Source organism: Pezoporus flaviventris, unplaced genomic scaffold (genome assembly GCF_033815535.1).
Source record: "Pezoporus flaviventris isolate CSIRO_AGI_PZ_B2104156 unplaced genomic scaffold, CSIRO_AGI_Pfla_v1 ptg000005l, whole genome shotgun sequence".
NCBI lineage: Eukaryota > Metazoa > Chordata > Aves > Psittaciformes > Psittacidae > Pezoporus > Pezoporus flaviventris.
In genome coordinates, this window is record NW_026892553.1 from 17,515,517 (window position 1) to 17,530,347 (window position 14,831).

At 36.2% G+C, this 14,831-nt stretch overlaps 1 protein-coding gene across 2 annotated transcripts in view; it reads left to right on the top strand.

Moving 5' to 3' along the window:
* Nucleotides 1-14,831, top strand: part of DIAPH2 (diaphanous related formin 2) — a 234,663-nt gene that overhangs the window by 31,182 nt on the left and 188,650 nt on the right. For both annotated transcript variants that reach the window (XM_061446159.1, XM_061446160.1), the window contains exons 6-16: nt 302-441; nt 800-874; nt 958-1,027; nt 2,336-2,472; nt 3,640-3,748; nt 7,039-7,149; nt 9,285-9,403; nt 10,377-10,493; nt 11,677-11,795; nt 12,454-12,518; nt 14,332-14,436. In XM_061446159.1, the coding sequence (XP_061302143.1) occupies nt 302-441; nt 800-874; nt 958-1,027; nt 2,336-2,472; nt 3,640-3,748; nt 7,039-7,149; nt 9,285-9,403; nt 10,377-10,493; nt 11,677-11,795; nt 12,454-12,518; nt 14,332-14,436 (1,167 nt within the window). The remainder of the gene's footprint in view (nt 1-301; nt 442-799; nt 875-957; nt 1,028-2,335; nt 2,473-3,639; nt 3,749-7,038; nt 7,150-9,284; nt 9,404-10,376; nt 10,494-11,676; nt 11,796-12,453; nt 12,519-14,331; nt 14,437-14,831) is intronic.

Consider the following 14,831-nt stretch of genomic DNA (forward strand, 5'->3'; position numbering starts at 1 on the left):
AATGAATGAGTAGCAGTTAAACGTGTCAGTACAACTGAATGATGGAATAAAGTTTTATATCCCAGATGTAGTACATGAAGTTTAAGAAGTGAAGAAGATTTCAGAAAAATATTTACCTCTGTAAGACAAAACCTAAACTATTAAACACTTAAAACAAGTCAAGGTCAAGTTAGGTGCCCTTAATAGTTATACAGGGAAGCAGTAGTTTTAAATTCATGTGGAAATACTGGCTGTACATATTATCATTTACACACTGCTGTGATCAATAGAACATTAAGCAGCATTCTGTCTTCTGTGATAGGGTGGACTGAAAAACAGCAAGCATGAATGCACCCTGTCCTCGCAGGAATATATTCATGAATTGCGATCTGGAATTTCAGAGGAAAAGCTTCTTAATTGTCTAGAGTCTTTGAGAGTATCTCTGACTAGCAATCCAGTCAGGTAAGTAATGATTTCTGCTGTAGTTGTCATCATGCTGGTTTTGCTAAGCAGTGAAGACTTGTGGGGCATTTTTTTGAAACCAGAGCAATTATAGTAGTTCTTGTTGGCACAGGAAAGTAGTTGTCAGCACACTGCAAAAGGGTAAGCGGAATGTTTGTGACTGGCTGCAGTATCTTCTCACCTTTCACAGTGGTTCGTACCAACTTGTAGTTGTTTAATGGGTGGTCAGGTCTTCCCAGGAAGTGGGACTTTAAAGCGGTGTGTATGGAGACATGTATGAGCAGTACTAGTGACATAACTCAGCAAGTTCTACCTTTGCTTAAGAAATAATTAAAAGTACATTTCTTCCTTTTTCCAGCTGGGTTAATAACTTTGGGCATGAAGGTCTTGGGCTTCTGTTGGATGTATTGGAAAAGCTTCTGGACAAGAAACAGTAAGCATTGGGATCATTTGAAGGCAGGGGTGGGGGAACTTGTGAAGATTGTGCTTATATTATTTTCTTTCTCTCTTTTCAAGGCAAGAAAGTATCGATAAGAAGAATCAACACAAACTTATCCAGTGCCTCAAAGCATTTATGAACAATAAAGTAAGAAATATTTTAAAATCAAATGCTTCTAGTATGTCTGGGGTTTGTTGGCTTGAAGATCTATGTAGCATGTTGAATCTCAGAAAAGGACGGAGAGCTTCCAGTGTCGGGTGACTCTTTGGAAGCACAGGTCTTAAACTTTTCATTGAGAATCTTTTCTTAAACCTTTCTCAGTATGGATTTTTGTCTTACTTTTGTTAAATATGACTTGTTTTCTGGAAGTAAAATATTTGCCATAGGATGATAGTATGGACTTAAGGTAAGTGGATTTGGAGGTTGGTTGCTTGTGAAATGGAAAACAATTGTTTCTAAAAATACATGTCAATACCTGATTGTTTAATAATGTACTCTTCATCTGATTTTAAATTGTGTATGATGTAATATCTTTATAGTTAGAATTTCACAATTGGTAGGTAATGGGTACAAGGTAAAACTTGTCTAGTTTAAGTTGTATATAACTTGTTTCTAACCTGGGTTCCTAGTTCACAGCCTAAGTGCTGTTTCTAGAAGCTGATGTGTTAAACTTGTTATTTTGCTGTATTCCTAGCAACATCTACAGTGTTGTTACAATGTTTTATCCTCTCCTCCTTCTAGTAAATACAACCGTTGGTTACAGTTACTCAAACTACAGTTAACTCAGTTGAGGAAAATCCCACAAAGCAGTCCCTCTGCTGAAGTGGGACATGTAAACTTAATGGCCACGTACTTCCCCCCTGCTATCCCTACACTTACAGTGTAACTTCAAACAGTTATGTAGCTGATTTACCAACTATCCTGTACTTAATTAAAATGAAAAATAATGCTACAATTTACATAAATGTTATGTGTAATGTTTTTTGATTTATCTATACAGAAAGTGAGATGGAAAATACAATAAATAAAAGAAGATACTTGTTTCAAAGAAATAATTTCGACCTCTATTGGTCATCATGTACAAAATGCTATTTTAGCTTGCAAGGAGCTGTTGCAAGAAAAAAAGATGAAGTAATTCTTCATACTCAATGCGTTTCAGATATAGATAGAAAACAAAAGCTTATTTGTGTTCTAGCGGATACCTGAATTTGAAAGATAAGCTAACTTCCTTAGTTGCTAACTCGCTCTCTTTCATAGGAGAAAGCCTCAAATATAAGATGGGTAAGACTAACTTGTGTCCGTAAGTGGTAATGGCCAGGAGGTTTTAGTAGAGTGTTGCCTGACTTCATATGGGGTTGTGTGCATGAGGATTCCTAAGGATCTGAAGCCCAAAGATGATTATGAGTACTGAATGCAAATACAGTCTTTTCACTGTAAGCTTTTTGTTTCTTTAAGTACGGATTGCAAAGGATTCTAGGAGATGAAAGAAGTCTCTTGCTGTTATCAAGAGCAATTGATCCAAAGCAACCACACATGATGACGGAAACGGTGAAAATACTTTCTGCTCTCTGCATTGTTGGAGAGGAAAACATGTAAGTAAGATATTGAAACACATCACAATCCCACCATCCTCACCCCTTGTTTTTTTCCCTGTGGAATGCTCATGAGTTGTCTGTCAGTTTGGACACAGGTGAAAAAACTTGTCAGTGAAACAAATGTAACCTGTCTTTTCTTAGTGTAGTTTAAATGAAGAGACTTTTGCCTGTTCTGATGCATTAATCCAATATCAAATAAAAGCAAATGAGCAGAGAGCTACAAACTGTGGCTTAAGTGGAATGTCTGAAAGGACTGCAATTGTTCCCTACAGAGGAGGGAAAACTTAATGAGCCATAACTGTTCATATATGGCTGCTGACAAAAAAAAAAAGTTATTTCATACATCTCTGAGTGTGATGAGGAATTGTGAACCTTGACTTGCAATCAGGAGAACTGTCAGATTTAAAGCCACTTGCAAACAATGTGTGTTAGCATAGGGTGCTACTGATCTTACTGTTGTGGGGAGGCTTGGGATTGGCCCATCTGCCCTGGGGAGGGGAGATGAACTTTAAATTACAGTTGAAAATTACTGATTTGGCACCGCATGTTAAGGTTTTTCAATAATTTAGAAGATAATAATAGAGAAATAAATGCATGGATTTAATTAAAATATCACCTGTTTACCCAAGCATAACAAATTTGACAGGGGCAAAAAGCTTTCATGTATAGCTGAAGTTTTGCATGGAGTTATGTCGCACATTTTTAAAACAAAGATCAGCTGGCATACATTTGCTTTCAATTATCGAGTGTTGTAGTGTCCTCAGGGTTAAAACCAGCAAACTGTGTCTTCTATGCAATAAATAGATAAAATCAGTTTGGTTTCTCAAAAGACAATGTATGAGAATTTCCAGTTGTTAAATATGTCAGCTAGTACTGCCTTCCTGAGGCAGTAACTTTTTTCCCCTCCCTGATTGCTTTTTAGCTGAATGTCACAATAACTTAGACATTTATTCACCTTTTCTTTAATTCAACGTGAATCTTGTAGATATTTTTAACACTTAGCTCTTGGTTTGTTTTCAACTTCATACAGATAGATGTAGATTAGTGCAGTGGCATACAATCTGAATGCATTTAAGTCTTCAGTTGTTTAAATAGTGGGTTAAGTATCTTTAAAATGAGAAAGCTGGCCCTGGTATGCTTTCTGACAGTTTATCTTTCTCTTAGTCTGGACAAGCTTTTAGGTGCTATAACAACCGCTGCTGAAAGGCACAACAGGGAACGTTTTTCTCAGATTGTTGAAGGACTGGAAAACCATGAGTTCTTACAGCTGCAGGTGGGTTTACTTTTTTGTATGCTTACTAATGCTTCCAAAATAGTCTAAAATACTAGAAGACTGTATTACTTTATGACACATAAATTATTTACCAGCAAAGTCTTTTAATGCTGTTACTCCAGTGTTCAGTAAACAACAAAAAACTGGTATAAATGGCCTGCTGATACTAGACATTCTAATTGTTAGCGGCGTGAAACTGAGACACTCACTTTCTTTACCCCAAAACAGGATTAAAAAGTCTTGACCTTAATAAAAGAGAGTAATCAGTAGTATTCCTGCTCTTGGATGCCAGATTTAATACTCATGTCTTAAATCTGTGAAAATATTTTGTTGTCACTGCTTAATCTTCATGACCAGGAATTTTGTGTTTTTTTAATGGACCAGTGAATATCCAGATCTCAGTCTGTCCTCTGGAATGTTTTGGTTACTGGTACTGGAGCCCTGAGGAAGTTAGAGTTTAGGGAGCTGGAGGCAGTACTCCCTGTCTATCTTTTGGGTTTAAGGAAGAGGCATGAAAAAGTACTCCTAAGTTGCACAGCTTGTTTAAACACACCTTTCCCCCAGTCTTGCCCCACCAAAGGAAGCAAAACCTCCTGTAAGCTTTGAACTGGTTTCGTCAAAGTAATGTATTTGTAAAAGGACAGAACGAGTTTGTGTTGTGCTGTTGAAGTGAGTAACTGGAATACCTCGACTAAGCACGTACTTCTAGTATCTTACTGTTTGAACTACCTGTGGCAGGAACATATTGCCGGTGTAGTTGACCCTTTTGTAATATTACAATGAAGAGATAGGTAAGGATTGATCTTGTTAAAATAGTTCAATATTTTGAAAGGGTTATTTTTTACTGGAATTTTCTAAGAACTTCAGTCATAAGTTTGATTTGTCTATGAAGGATTTTGGTAAGTGACCGTTCTTCCTGCTAATGACAACTTCTGTTACATCCCAGCCCACCTTTGGTAAATTGAATGGTTGAACTTTTTTAAAAGAACTAATGACACAAGATCAGTGATAACACAACCATTTAGTAATATGAGAAGTAAATTGAGTGGGAGTAAAATTGCTAGCTTTAGATATTTGAAGCTCAATGTCATCTAACATAGCCATCCTCTTAACACAGTCATCCTCTTAGATTAAATAGAAATAAGCCATAGTCAAAACTGATCAGTGTCAAGTATATTTTTTCATAGCTTACACCATCAGTATACTGGCTTTATAGTAAACTGAAGATAAATGCATAGCTTGATACTGTCTTTGTGCAGGGAGTGCTTAGTTTTCATACAAATTATGTATTACAAAGAATTACTTAGGGAACCAGTGCAGTTGCCCTGTGGGTACTGTAGATTTAGTTTTCAGGTTAACCTGTCATTTTGAGTCCTTTTGTTATAAATTCAAACACTGTTTCCTTAGAATTGGCATGCAGATCTTATCAATTTCTAAGACATCTATCAGATATACATGCAGTTCTGTTACTACTGCTGGGACTTCAGCCAGCACTGTATGCAGCCTCTTAAATATTCAGATATATATGACAGATATGGATGGGGTATGTCCATTTTTGGCAGGGTCCCTTTGGAGATCAGTAGTGTGCAGCAGGATGTTATTGTTACTTCTGTCAACTTTGAGGTGTGTTTGATATCTGCCCTCCATCAGCCACTGGTGCATCTTTTTAAGTATAATCTAGTGAGATTTAAATATTATTTTTATAAAATAAAATAATACATAGTGTTCTTTACTGAGTCATGTCCTGTGTGACATGTTCATTGCTACTTATGTGCCAGTGGGGAGTTTTTTGTTTGCTGTATTCACCTGAATAGCCACAGAGGTTTGATTGCTATTAGAATGCAAGCTTCAGCTGCCTTTTTTGGTAACTGCTAATGTTTGCATAGAGACTAAGTGGCTGAATACCCTACTAAAGGGTCACTTTGCTTATGTCCTTCTCATAATACAATATTTATACAAATTTTAGCAATGCCTAATAGTAAATTTTAGCTACCATGGCTGAAAGATGTGGAAAAGGAGAAAGCAAGCAGGACAGGTACGCCTGCATGGGAGGGATGCCTTTTTCCATTATGAAATCATTATGAAATCTGTGTCAGCTACAGTTGTCCGAACACCATGTTTACCACAGCTCTTGTTTCAGAGCTGATGAATTGATGCTATTCAAGAGGTTTCTATAAATGACATTCTAAAATTAATAATGTTATCACAAAAGAGTTCATTTTGAAGTTGTCTCCTACTTGTTGACCTTGTTGATTTACAACAAATAAACACAACCACACAGCATTCCTGTCTCCCCAAACCTCACTTATACATCAGTAAAGGTACAATTGCAAGACTCATTAACTTGCTCCTGACAAAATTGTTCCTTACTCGTAATGTATTAGCACAAGCCATTAAGGCAGAGTCTCTTCTGGCAAAAGCAATCATAGCAGATGGCACCTCTTCTCTCTATTAATTTCAGATTGGACATGTACTTTGGCTTGTTAAGTCATGTCATAGTAGTAAAATAACAAGAATCATTCAAGCGAGTATGATGATACTACATTATCTGTAGATGCAGCTATATAAAGGGAGTGCCTTTGCAAGGGTGTTTTTAATAGAAATCTTGGACTCCATAAGGTGTTCCATTAAAACTAAGTAGTGAATGTAATTAAACCAGGAAGGGGGCTTTTTATCTGACTTTTTTTCTCCGCAGCTATTGATTTTTATAATTTATATATTTTTTTTACTCTACTTCTATTTGCACTTAACGTCTTTTTCCAAACTTGGTATTTCCCTGGAGATCCATTTTAGTCTTTTAACATGGATCAGCACTTTTGTCATTACACTGTTGTCTACCTGTTTTAAAGTAAATCAATTAAAGTGCCTGGCTGTTCAATTAAAGCATTAGCCAGAGACTGCAGGCATTTCATACAAGTCCTGTGCAGGAGTAGAAACCACAGGTGATGATGGGAATTATTATGTGTATGGGTGCTTTGGGGTTTTTTTTTAGTTTTTGGGTTACTGTAAAACCAGGTTGTTTTCCAATTGATGAATACTAAGGAGAAAGAGAAGGAGTTGCAGCGTGGACCTGTAGTGTGGGAGTAACTGTCTGCAATGAAGTATGATCCTTTATGTGATACAATTTTGACATAGCAGAAGGGCTCAATATAAAAACAGAGCAGCGTTTGATGTTGTGTTGCATATGTGCTGCATAATAATAAAATAATAATTAAGCTGAAATAGTCAAAGACAGTATTTATTTTCATATTATGTCTCCTGAAAGTTTTTGCCTCTCTTTTCAATGACAGGTAGCATGTATGCAGCTCATCAATGCCCTTGTTACATCTCCAGAAGATCTTGATTTCAGGATACACTTGAGAAATGAGTTTTTACGTTGTGGCCTGAAGAAAATATTGCCTGTAAGTAATTTGTATATAGGAATTGATCACAATGAGTTGTTGTTGAATGCAGAAGATAACAAAATCATTTTACTGAGAATACAAGTGAAAGACGGGGGGTGGAAGAGGCCAGGCCTGGAAGGAACTGTCAATCCAAATCCACTTTCATTCTGCATAGTTACAAATTTATGCTCTTATGAGCTATGTAAACTAGAAAGATAGTTGAAACAAGTCAATATATCAGAAATTAAAATAAGTTAGCCAAATTTTGTGTAATGAGCTCAAGGCACATGCACTGAATGCGAGTCTGGCTGTGGAACCAATGTTGGATTAACGTTCTTTGTATATGCCGTTCCTGTTGTTTTCTGTGAAATCTGTTTTTCTTTAATCTGCCTTCCTAAACTGCATTTGGAGTTTCTAAGGAAAAATCAAATAAACTCCTTCATTCTCTTTGGGACTTCATGTTTTCATGCAGCTGCAAAGAACTGTGCCTTTATGGGCAGTTGTGTGTAAGTATTTGTGACTCAGGGGTAGATTTATAGCTCTTAAGCAAGAAACCATTCAGATGCTAACATCAAGAATATGTATGATTAAGCTACTCAGCAGTTTCTCAAAAAAGATGAGAGAAATTAAGAGAGTACCTGCTTATGTTTGTCTGAAACAGTATTTATACTGCCATAACTTTTAAGATATGAAGTTGTGAATCATCAACATTTGTCAGGAGTGAAAAACTTCGGTTTTAACACATGCAGCTTTGAAATTGTTTCTGATGTGTGTATGCTAATTTTTCTTAGAGTATGTACTTAGGTTTTATATCATGTGGATACGTTAATGTGATCTACTGTCTTGAGTTGCTGTAAAACATACGAAAGTCTGAAGAACTCTTAGTTTTTTTTTTTTTTTATCTCCTGAAAATTCATTTACACAATCTATAAATGCTTAAAATCTTGAAGAATCGGGGTGGGTTAGGTGGCAAATAAACTGCATTGTAATATGTTGTGATGGGAAACTTCATGCAGTGCACTGACATACAGATGTATGAGTTTTAAAGCAACTAATATTTAGTGATAAAAATCTTTACTAAAAATGCTGACCAGATACTAGGTTGAAATTCTGTTCGTAGTAAGGTTAATATTTTATGTAAGCTATAGTAGTCAATACTATCACGCTATTTATTTGTAAGGTATTAATTACAACATACACACTGAACTCAGACCATTAATTCTGCATGGACTGAATATCCAGAGTAGGGGAGGATATTTTTTGCCAGAAAGCAACTTTATGATAAAACATCTTAAGGAGACTTCATGTTTATATCTGTGCTTAGAGGTAAATTGTCAAGAAATTTATAAATGGGAGTTTCTTGAACAAAAAACAGTCAGGAGGAGGATCCATATTTCTCTATCTTAATCTGCCCAGATTGACTGTAACCTTCTCTGGTTTTCAGACATTACAATTAGGACTTCTACTTTCCTTGGGAACATATACATGGTTGCCATTCAGTTTGTGCAGAGAGTTTAGGCCAGTTCCAGGCCAATTTTCATTTAAAGCATGGAGTTCATTCGCACAAATTGCTTTTGAACTAGTTTCTTTTTTTATGTTTTGCCTAGTAGAAAGCTAAACTTGATTCTTAGGTGTATTAGAGAAATTGCTTGTATTTCTTCCAAGAAAAAACATTTTTTTTCCCTTTTCCAAATACTCATTTTTGCCTGTATTTTTACTTCTCATGTGTTTCTCAGTGTACTGTGGATGCTATTATGCCATGATTGAGATTAAGTTAATAAGAGAAATTGTAAGCCTAACTTCTTTACGGTGCTGTGGTCGCCTTGAGTTCAGTTTAATGTTTTGAAATATCCTTATGCTATATTTTTTAAGAAGCTCTCACATTACCAAACATAAACTGCTGACTGTATCCCAGTAAGAGAACTCAGTCAGGATGTTCCATGTTTGTTTTGCAGCCCATACCTGATATTCATTGATATTTTGCTTTCATTTTTCTCAGCTGAGCAATTAATGTAAAAAACCCCACTCAGTTACAGCTTACTCCTTTTCCAAAGGTTAATATCTTATCTTTTGTCATGATATGATCTTTGAAGGGGGAATTTTTGCTAAAAAAAAAAAAGAAAAATTAAGATATCCTATGCTTTGAAAAATAGGGCTTGAAAGATAAGGATAATGAAGAACTTGATATTCAGCTCAAAGTGTTTGATGAGAACAAAGAAGAAGACTTAATTGAACTGTCACATCGTCTCAATGATATCAGAGCTGAAATGGAATATCCTTTATAGGAATGGTGTTATAACTTGTTGCATTGTTTAATAACTTCATTAAACATCAGAGTTTGACAGGGTTAGGAATGCTCGATGTGTAGTTTGTCACAGTTGTGTGTCTTACCAGGAACTTTCTCAAGCATATTTCTTTCCACTTTTTTCTTGTTAAAAACGTATTTAGAAAATCAGCAGTTAAATTTGAATGTCAAATGTAAGTAATTGGAAATTGAATTAACGATTTGTAAATAACTTTACTAAGCTAAACTCTGTCTTGTAGTACATGAAGATATAAAATTACACCCATAGAAGTTTTTAAGCTTTAGGAAAGAATGAGAGAACTAAGTTGATACAAAATTTCTTGTAGGTTCTGAAGCACTTAAGATGTACTGAATTTGTAGTAGGCTCTGAAGCACCTAAGCTCTAGTTGTGGGGAAGCAGTAAATTTCAAGTTACCAAAGTTCAGAGCAGTTGCTTGCAGTTTTTAAGAGTAGTAGATCAGTAGCTGGTACGTAAGAAGCAAAGAGAAGGTAGATGCAGTCTATGAGAGGAATACAAAATCACTAACAGGTAAGGTTATTGCATTGCAAAACAGGTTATTGCAGGTAATTTTCTTCTTTAAGAAATGAAAAGGATTGACTAGTGTGTATTTGCCAACAGCCTGGCTCACTTCGGAATGAAAATGAGAGCCTTGTGTAACATATGCTTACAGGATTCTGTGATGGGAAGTATGTAGTATGGTGTTTTCTGAGCAGCAATGAAATGTCTTAATTGTTAAACCACAGGACAGAGTTTCTGTGGATAGTCTTGGTGGGAAAAGGATATATACTGATAAAGGTAGTATTTCAGAGTGCTGAAAGGTTTTATTTGAACAATATGAACAGCATCTAGGGAACTGGGTTTGAGGTGGGTGTTTTGTCCTTTTATTTTTTTGTTTTAGTTTGTTTTTAAGTCATTGTATTTCCTTAATAATGTTTGCACTGATGTGAACGAAGTATTTCATCTACTGTATAATATGTTGAAAGATACTTCTTCTGAAAATTACTTCTTGTCAATTCTTCAACATTTCCTTCTCATCAGGAGTGATTACTATGTCCGGTAAGTGCCAGGTTTGATTTTTTTGGAGGGTAGTAGGGTGAAGAATTGAATCAAGACACTTTTACGCTTGAATAGTTGCTCTGTAGCTGATGTGTTTCTTGTCTTTCCACTCAATGTTAATATTGAAAAGACCTTGTTAAATGCAGTAATGCTTTTTTCAAAGACTTGAAGCTTATTAAAACACCCTCATCCCAGAATCTCTTCACCTGTAAAGTCATAGGGTCAGGGACTGGTTGGGATCGAAGGGATCTTAAAGCTCATCCAGCTCCAGCCCCCTGCCATGAGCAGGGACATCTTCCATTAGAGCAGGTTGCTCCAAGCCCCGTCCAACCTGGCCTTGAACACTGCCAGGCATGGGGCACCCACAGGTTCTCTGAGCGACCTGTGCCACTCTCACCACCTGCATGGTGAAGAATATCATCCTGATATTTAATCTAAACCTCCCCTCTTCTAGTTTAAAACTATTACTCCTTGTCCTGTTGCTTCATACCCTTATAAAAAGTCCTCCAACTTTCAAGTAAGCTTCTTGTTTTAAGAAGTAATTGTTTTGTTGTAAAGGGATGATAAAAACAATCAGTATGCAAAAGGATTTAACTGAGAAGTAAAATATAACCCAAGAAAGCTACAGTTATTTTTTTTTTTTCCTAATTGAAGGCTTGGAATTTCATCAGTTCAGGTTTAAGGGTTTATTACTTTGAGAGCTCAGTATTATGTGCAACTCAGATAGAATACCTTGCACTGGTAAGAACTAATAATTTTGAGCACAGAGCCCCTAATCTTGGAGGTTCCTGATGTTGTTGGGTAGAGATTAAGGGACTACTTAATTCATTTTCTAAGTAATTGAATACTGGTACTGTTGCCAGTGATAGAATTCACTGTGTTGAGAATGTGCTAAATAATTCTTGCAGCAGATATTGAAAATGCTAAAGATGCTATTCATTTTATGAGATATTCTCTGGCAAAGGATAGATGAGAAGTGCACAGTGTTTGTGGAGTCCTGAACATGAGATTGTCTTCTGGGAAACTGATAACACTGCTTTTTTAGCCAGAGGACAAGTAAGACTTGTAACTTGTTCCTTTTACTGGCAATTGTATAATTCATACATTAGTATTTAAAGTTTCATCCCCCCATGTTGCATACATGATTACTCATGTTGTTCTTATAAAATGTTTTCTGTGTTAGACCTCAGTATTACAAGATCATAGAAGAATGTGTATCACAGATAGTATTGCACTGCAGTGGCATGGACCCAGATTTTAAATGCAGAGGAAGAATGGACGTGGATTTTACTCACCTTATTGGTTGGTATACTATAAGCAATTTTACATTGTTTTATTGAAGCATGTTGTTTTACATTGTTTTCTTCTGTCTAGACTTCAGCTGACTCCGAATGTTTTCAGTTTTCTGGAATTAAGCATGTAAGCTACAGGTGTACTTGTGGAGAAGGCCAGATCAAATGCTGCAACTGTTAATAAAATGACACTGATGAAGTTTGCTTCTCCAAGCATGTCTTGACTTGTGTCTGAATACACTAGTTTTAATAACCCATAACTGCTTGTTCATAAAGTCTGTGAATTTCAGCTCTGATTTAAATGTGAATGCTATAAGGTAGCGAAAGCTGGTTTGATTCTCCGTGCCAGTTCTTACCTATAATACGTAGCTACTTGTGTTTACCTGACTTTATAAAATGTTTAGAGTTTTACACTGCATAAGAATTCAATAGTAGTGCCTTGTACCATTGTTGAGTGAAAAATCTGTGCCTCACAGTTCGCTCAAATCCCTATGGAATAATTTAAGTGAAATAAGAAAACGCTCAGACAGATCAACTTAGTAATTCATTGTATTTTTTTGTCTGCTGCTTTTGTGTTATGGGATCATACAGTAATTATGATTGGAAGGCACCTCAGAGCTGGGATAAGTTTTACCTGATTTCTGTGTGGTATTTTATTTCAATTCTAGATGCATGTGTGGACAAAGCTAAAGTAGAAGAGAGTGAAAAGAAAGCAGCAGAATTTTCCAGAAAAGTAAGTCCTAATCATCGTTCTTTTTTATGGTATGGAACAGATGCGTGACAGGAGCACAGTAGGCTTGTTTCACAGTGGAATCCTTGTATAAATGGGGAAGTAGTTTATCTCACAGGCAGGATATTCTTTCACATGGGTTTTGGGTTTTCCTCTGTGTGTGTGCAAGGCTCAGAATCGATTTACTCTGAATTACGTATCAGATGAGGTGTATTAGCTGTACGTATCTTCAGCTGTATTCCTCTGCTGTAGAGAACTGATGAGGAAAATTCCACTTGTAGCTGTTTTGTCTTGAAATAGGTAGTCATAATTAAATACCTAAAGTGCAGGTATATGCTTTATAAAAAAAAAAGAAGGAGGGGTTAGAGGTGGGGGGGGGTTGGAATGTTTGTGTGTTTCCATATAGCTTTGATTAAGAACCTAAAGAAACTTATTGAGAAGCAATGTATTTCAGTGTTTAAAAAAACATAGACTCTAGTCACAGAGATGCTAACATTAAAATACTGCTTTACTTCCTTATAGTGCCCATGGTAAATTATGATAAGGGAGAGTAATTTACTTCCTTGTTATTCAAGTTTAGGAATCCTACGAGGCATTTTGGCACCTGTTGTGTTCAAATTTTTACTGTTCTGGTTGAGTTCTCCTTTATTAGGAACTTGATAACTAAATCCTATTTTGGTCATGGGCAGTTCTCCTGGATCTAGTAATAATGAAAGGTCAGACACTTAAAATGATTTCTGTAGGAAGAATTGCAGATTAGTATGTTTCTTGTAATAAAATATTTGGGGCTATTTCTAAAGAAATTGATGTTTCTTGTAATAATTTTTTTGGGATATTTCTAAAGAAATTGATGTTTGTCTTCCTGCTCTACCACCACTGGTGTTTGTGCTGAAAGTATCTTCATACAACATGTTTTTCCAAGTTACTTAAATTCCTTTTCCTAGATTGTAATGGCTAATTTGTTCATCTTGGCATATTACATCGTGCCTAAGGATATGAAATGCTGGATGCGCTGTATTAGCTGCAATAGCGCTGAAGTTCATATACCATGTTGTTGTGTATTAAAAGCCTTCACAATATAGAGTTTTTTCCTGGTCTGGTCAAAGAAGCCTTTTGCAAGCCAAAAGCCAGGATGTGTTCTGGAATGTTCAGTGTGGATGCATTTTTAATAGGAGTTATTGTGTCTGAGTTTTACAGAAAACAAATTGTTGTGATGTTTTCCTGGCAGCATTATTTATCATAATGTACGTTCCTACTAGCAGTCAACACATGTTTCTCCTGGTGATAATGTGCTGTGTCCTGTGGAAGAATGACTAATAGAAGCTTTTAAAGATTATAATAATCTCTTGAGCCTAGCAACAGTAGTAGGATGAAAATATACAGCAAATGTCTCACAGTCATGTAAACTGGACTTGTTTTTTATATGGGGACATAAAGACTAAGGGGATCACTAGCTTATTTGGGTACCTCCTTTCTTGTTATTTTATGGATGATACTCCTGAGGCTTCACACATGTCTTCAGATTTAAGCTTGCTGCAGGAGCTGTATGCTAAAGTTTAGTTTGGTAAGTCTGCAGTGTTTTATTAGGGAGAAAATAAAGCCCTGTTGAACCTGCACCTGTACTAAGTACTTGGATCTGACAGGTTCTGTGGAGGTGACTTAGTGATGGAAAAAATCATGTGCTACTATCATGCACTTTTAAGTTAAAAGTGCATCTATTGTTCTACTTGTGGTACTGTTAAAAGAAATCCTGAAAATAGAGTACCTAGTATAGAAGTCAATGGACAAACATTTCTGTATTGGTTAATTATTGCAGTTTGATGAAGAGTTCACAGCTCGACAAGAGGCACAAGCAGAGCTTCAGAAACGAGAAGAGAAAATCAAAGAACTTGAAACAGAAATAAAACAGCTACGAACCCAGGTAATAGAGCTATGTGACACTGTTCCACAGTTGAGTTGAATTCTATTTTTGTCTTGAGGAACAAAAATTCTGTGAGGAATTTGTACTAGGCTAGCATCATGTTACCACTCCAGAAACCTCTCTGATGGTTTAACATGCTGCTGTTTCTCTTCACTGTTCCTTTTGTGAATTATTCGAATGACAATTGCAATTGCTCTTTCTTCCTATCACCTCAGAAACAACTGCGGACAGATTTAAAGGAAAGCATGAGGGGTTGGGTCATGTTCCCCCCAGCAAGGTGTCAGGATACTTCTGAACAGCTGTGCCCCTGTTACCTTTTGCTCTGCAATAGCTGCTCCAGTGATTTCTGTGGAAATCTTTCCACCAGCAGATTAGAGTTAAAATACAGCATGGTT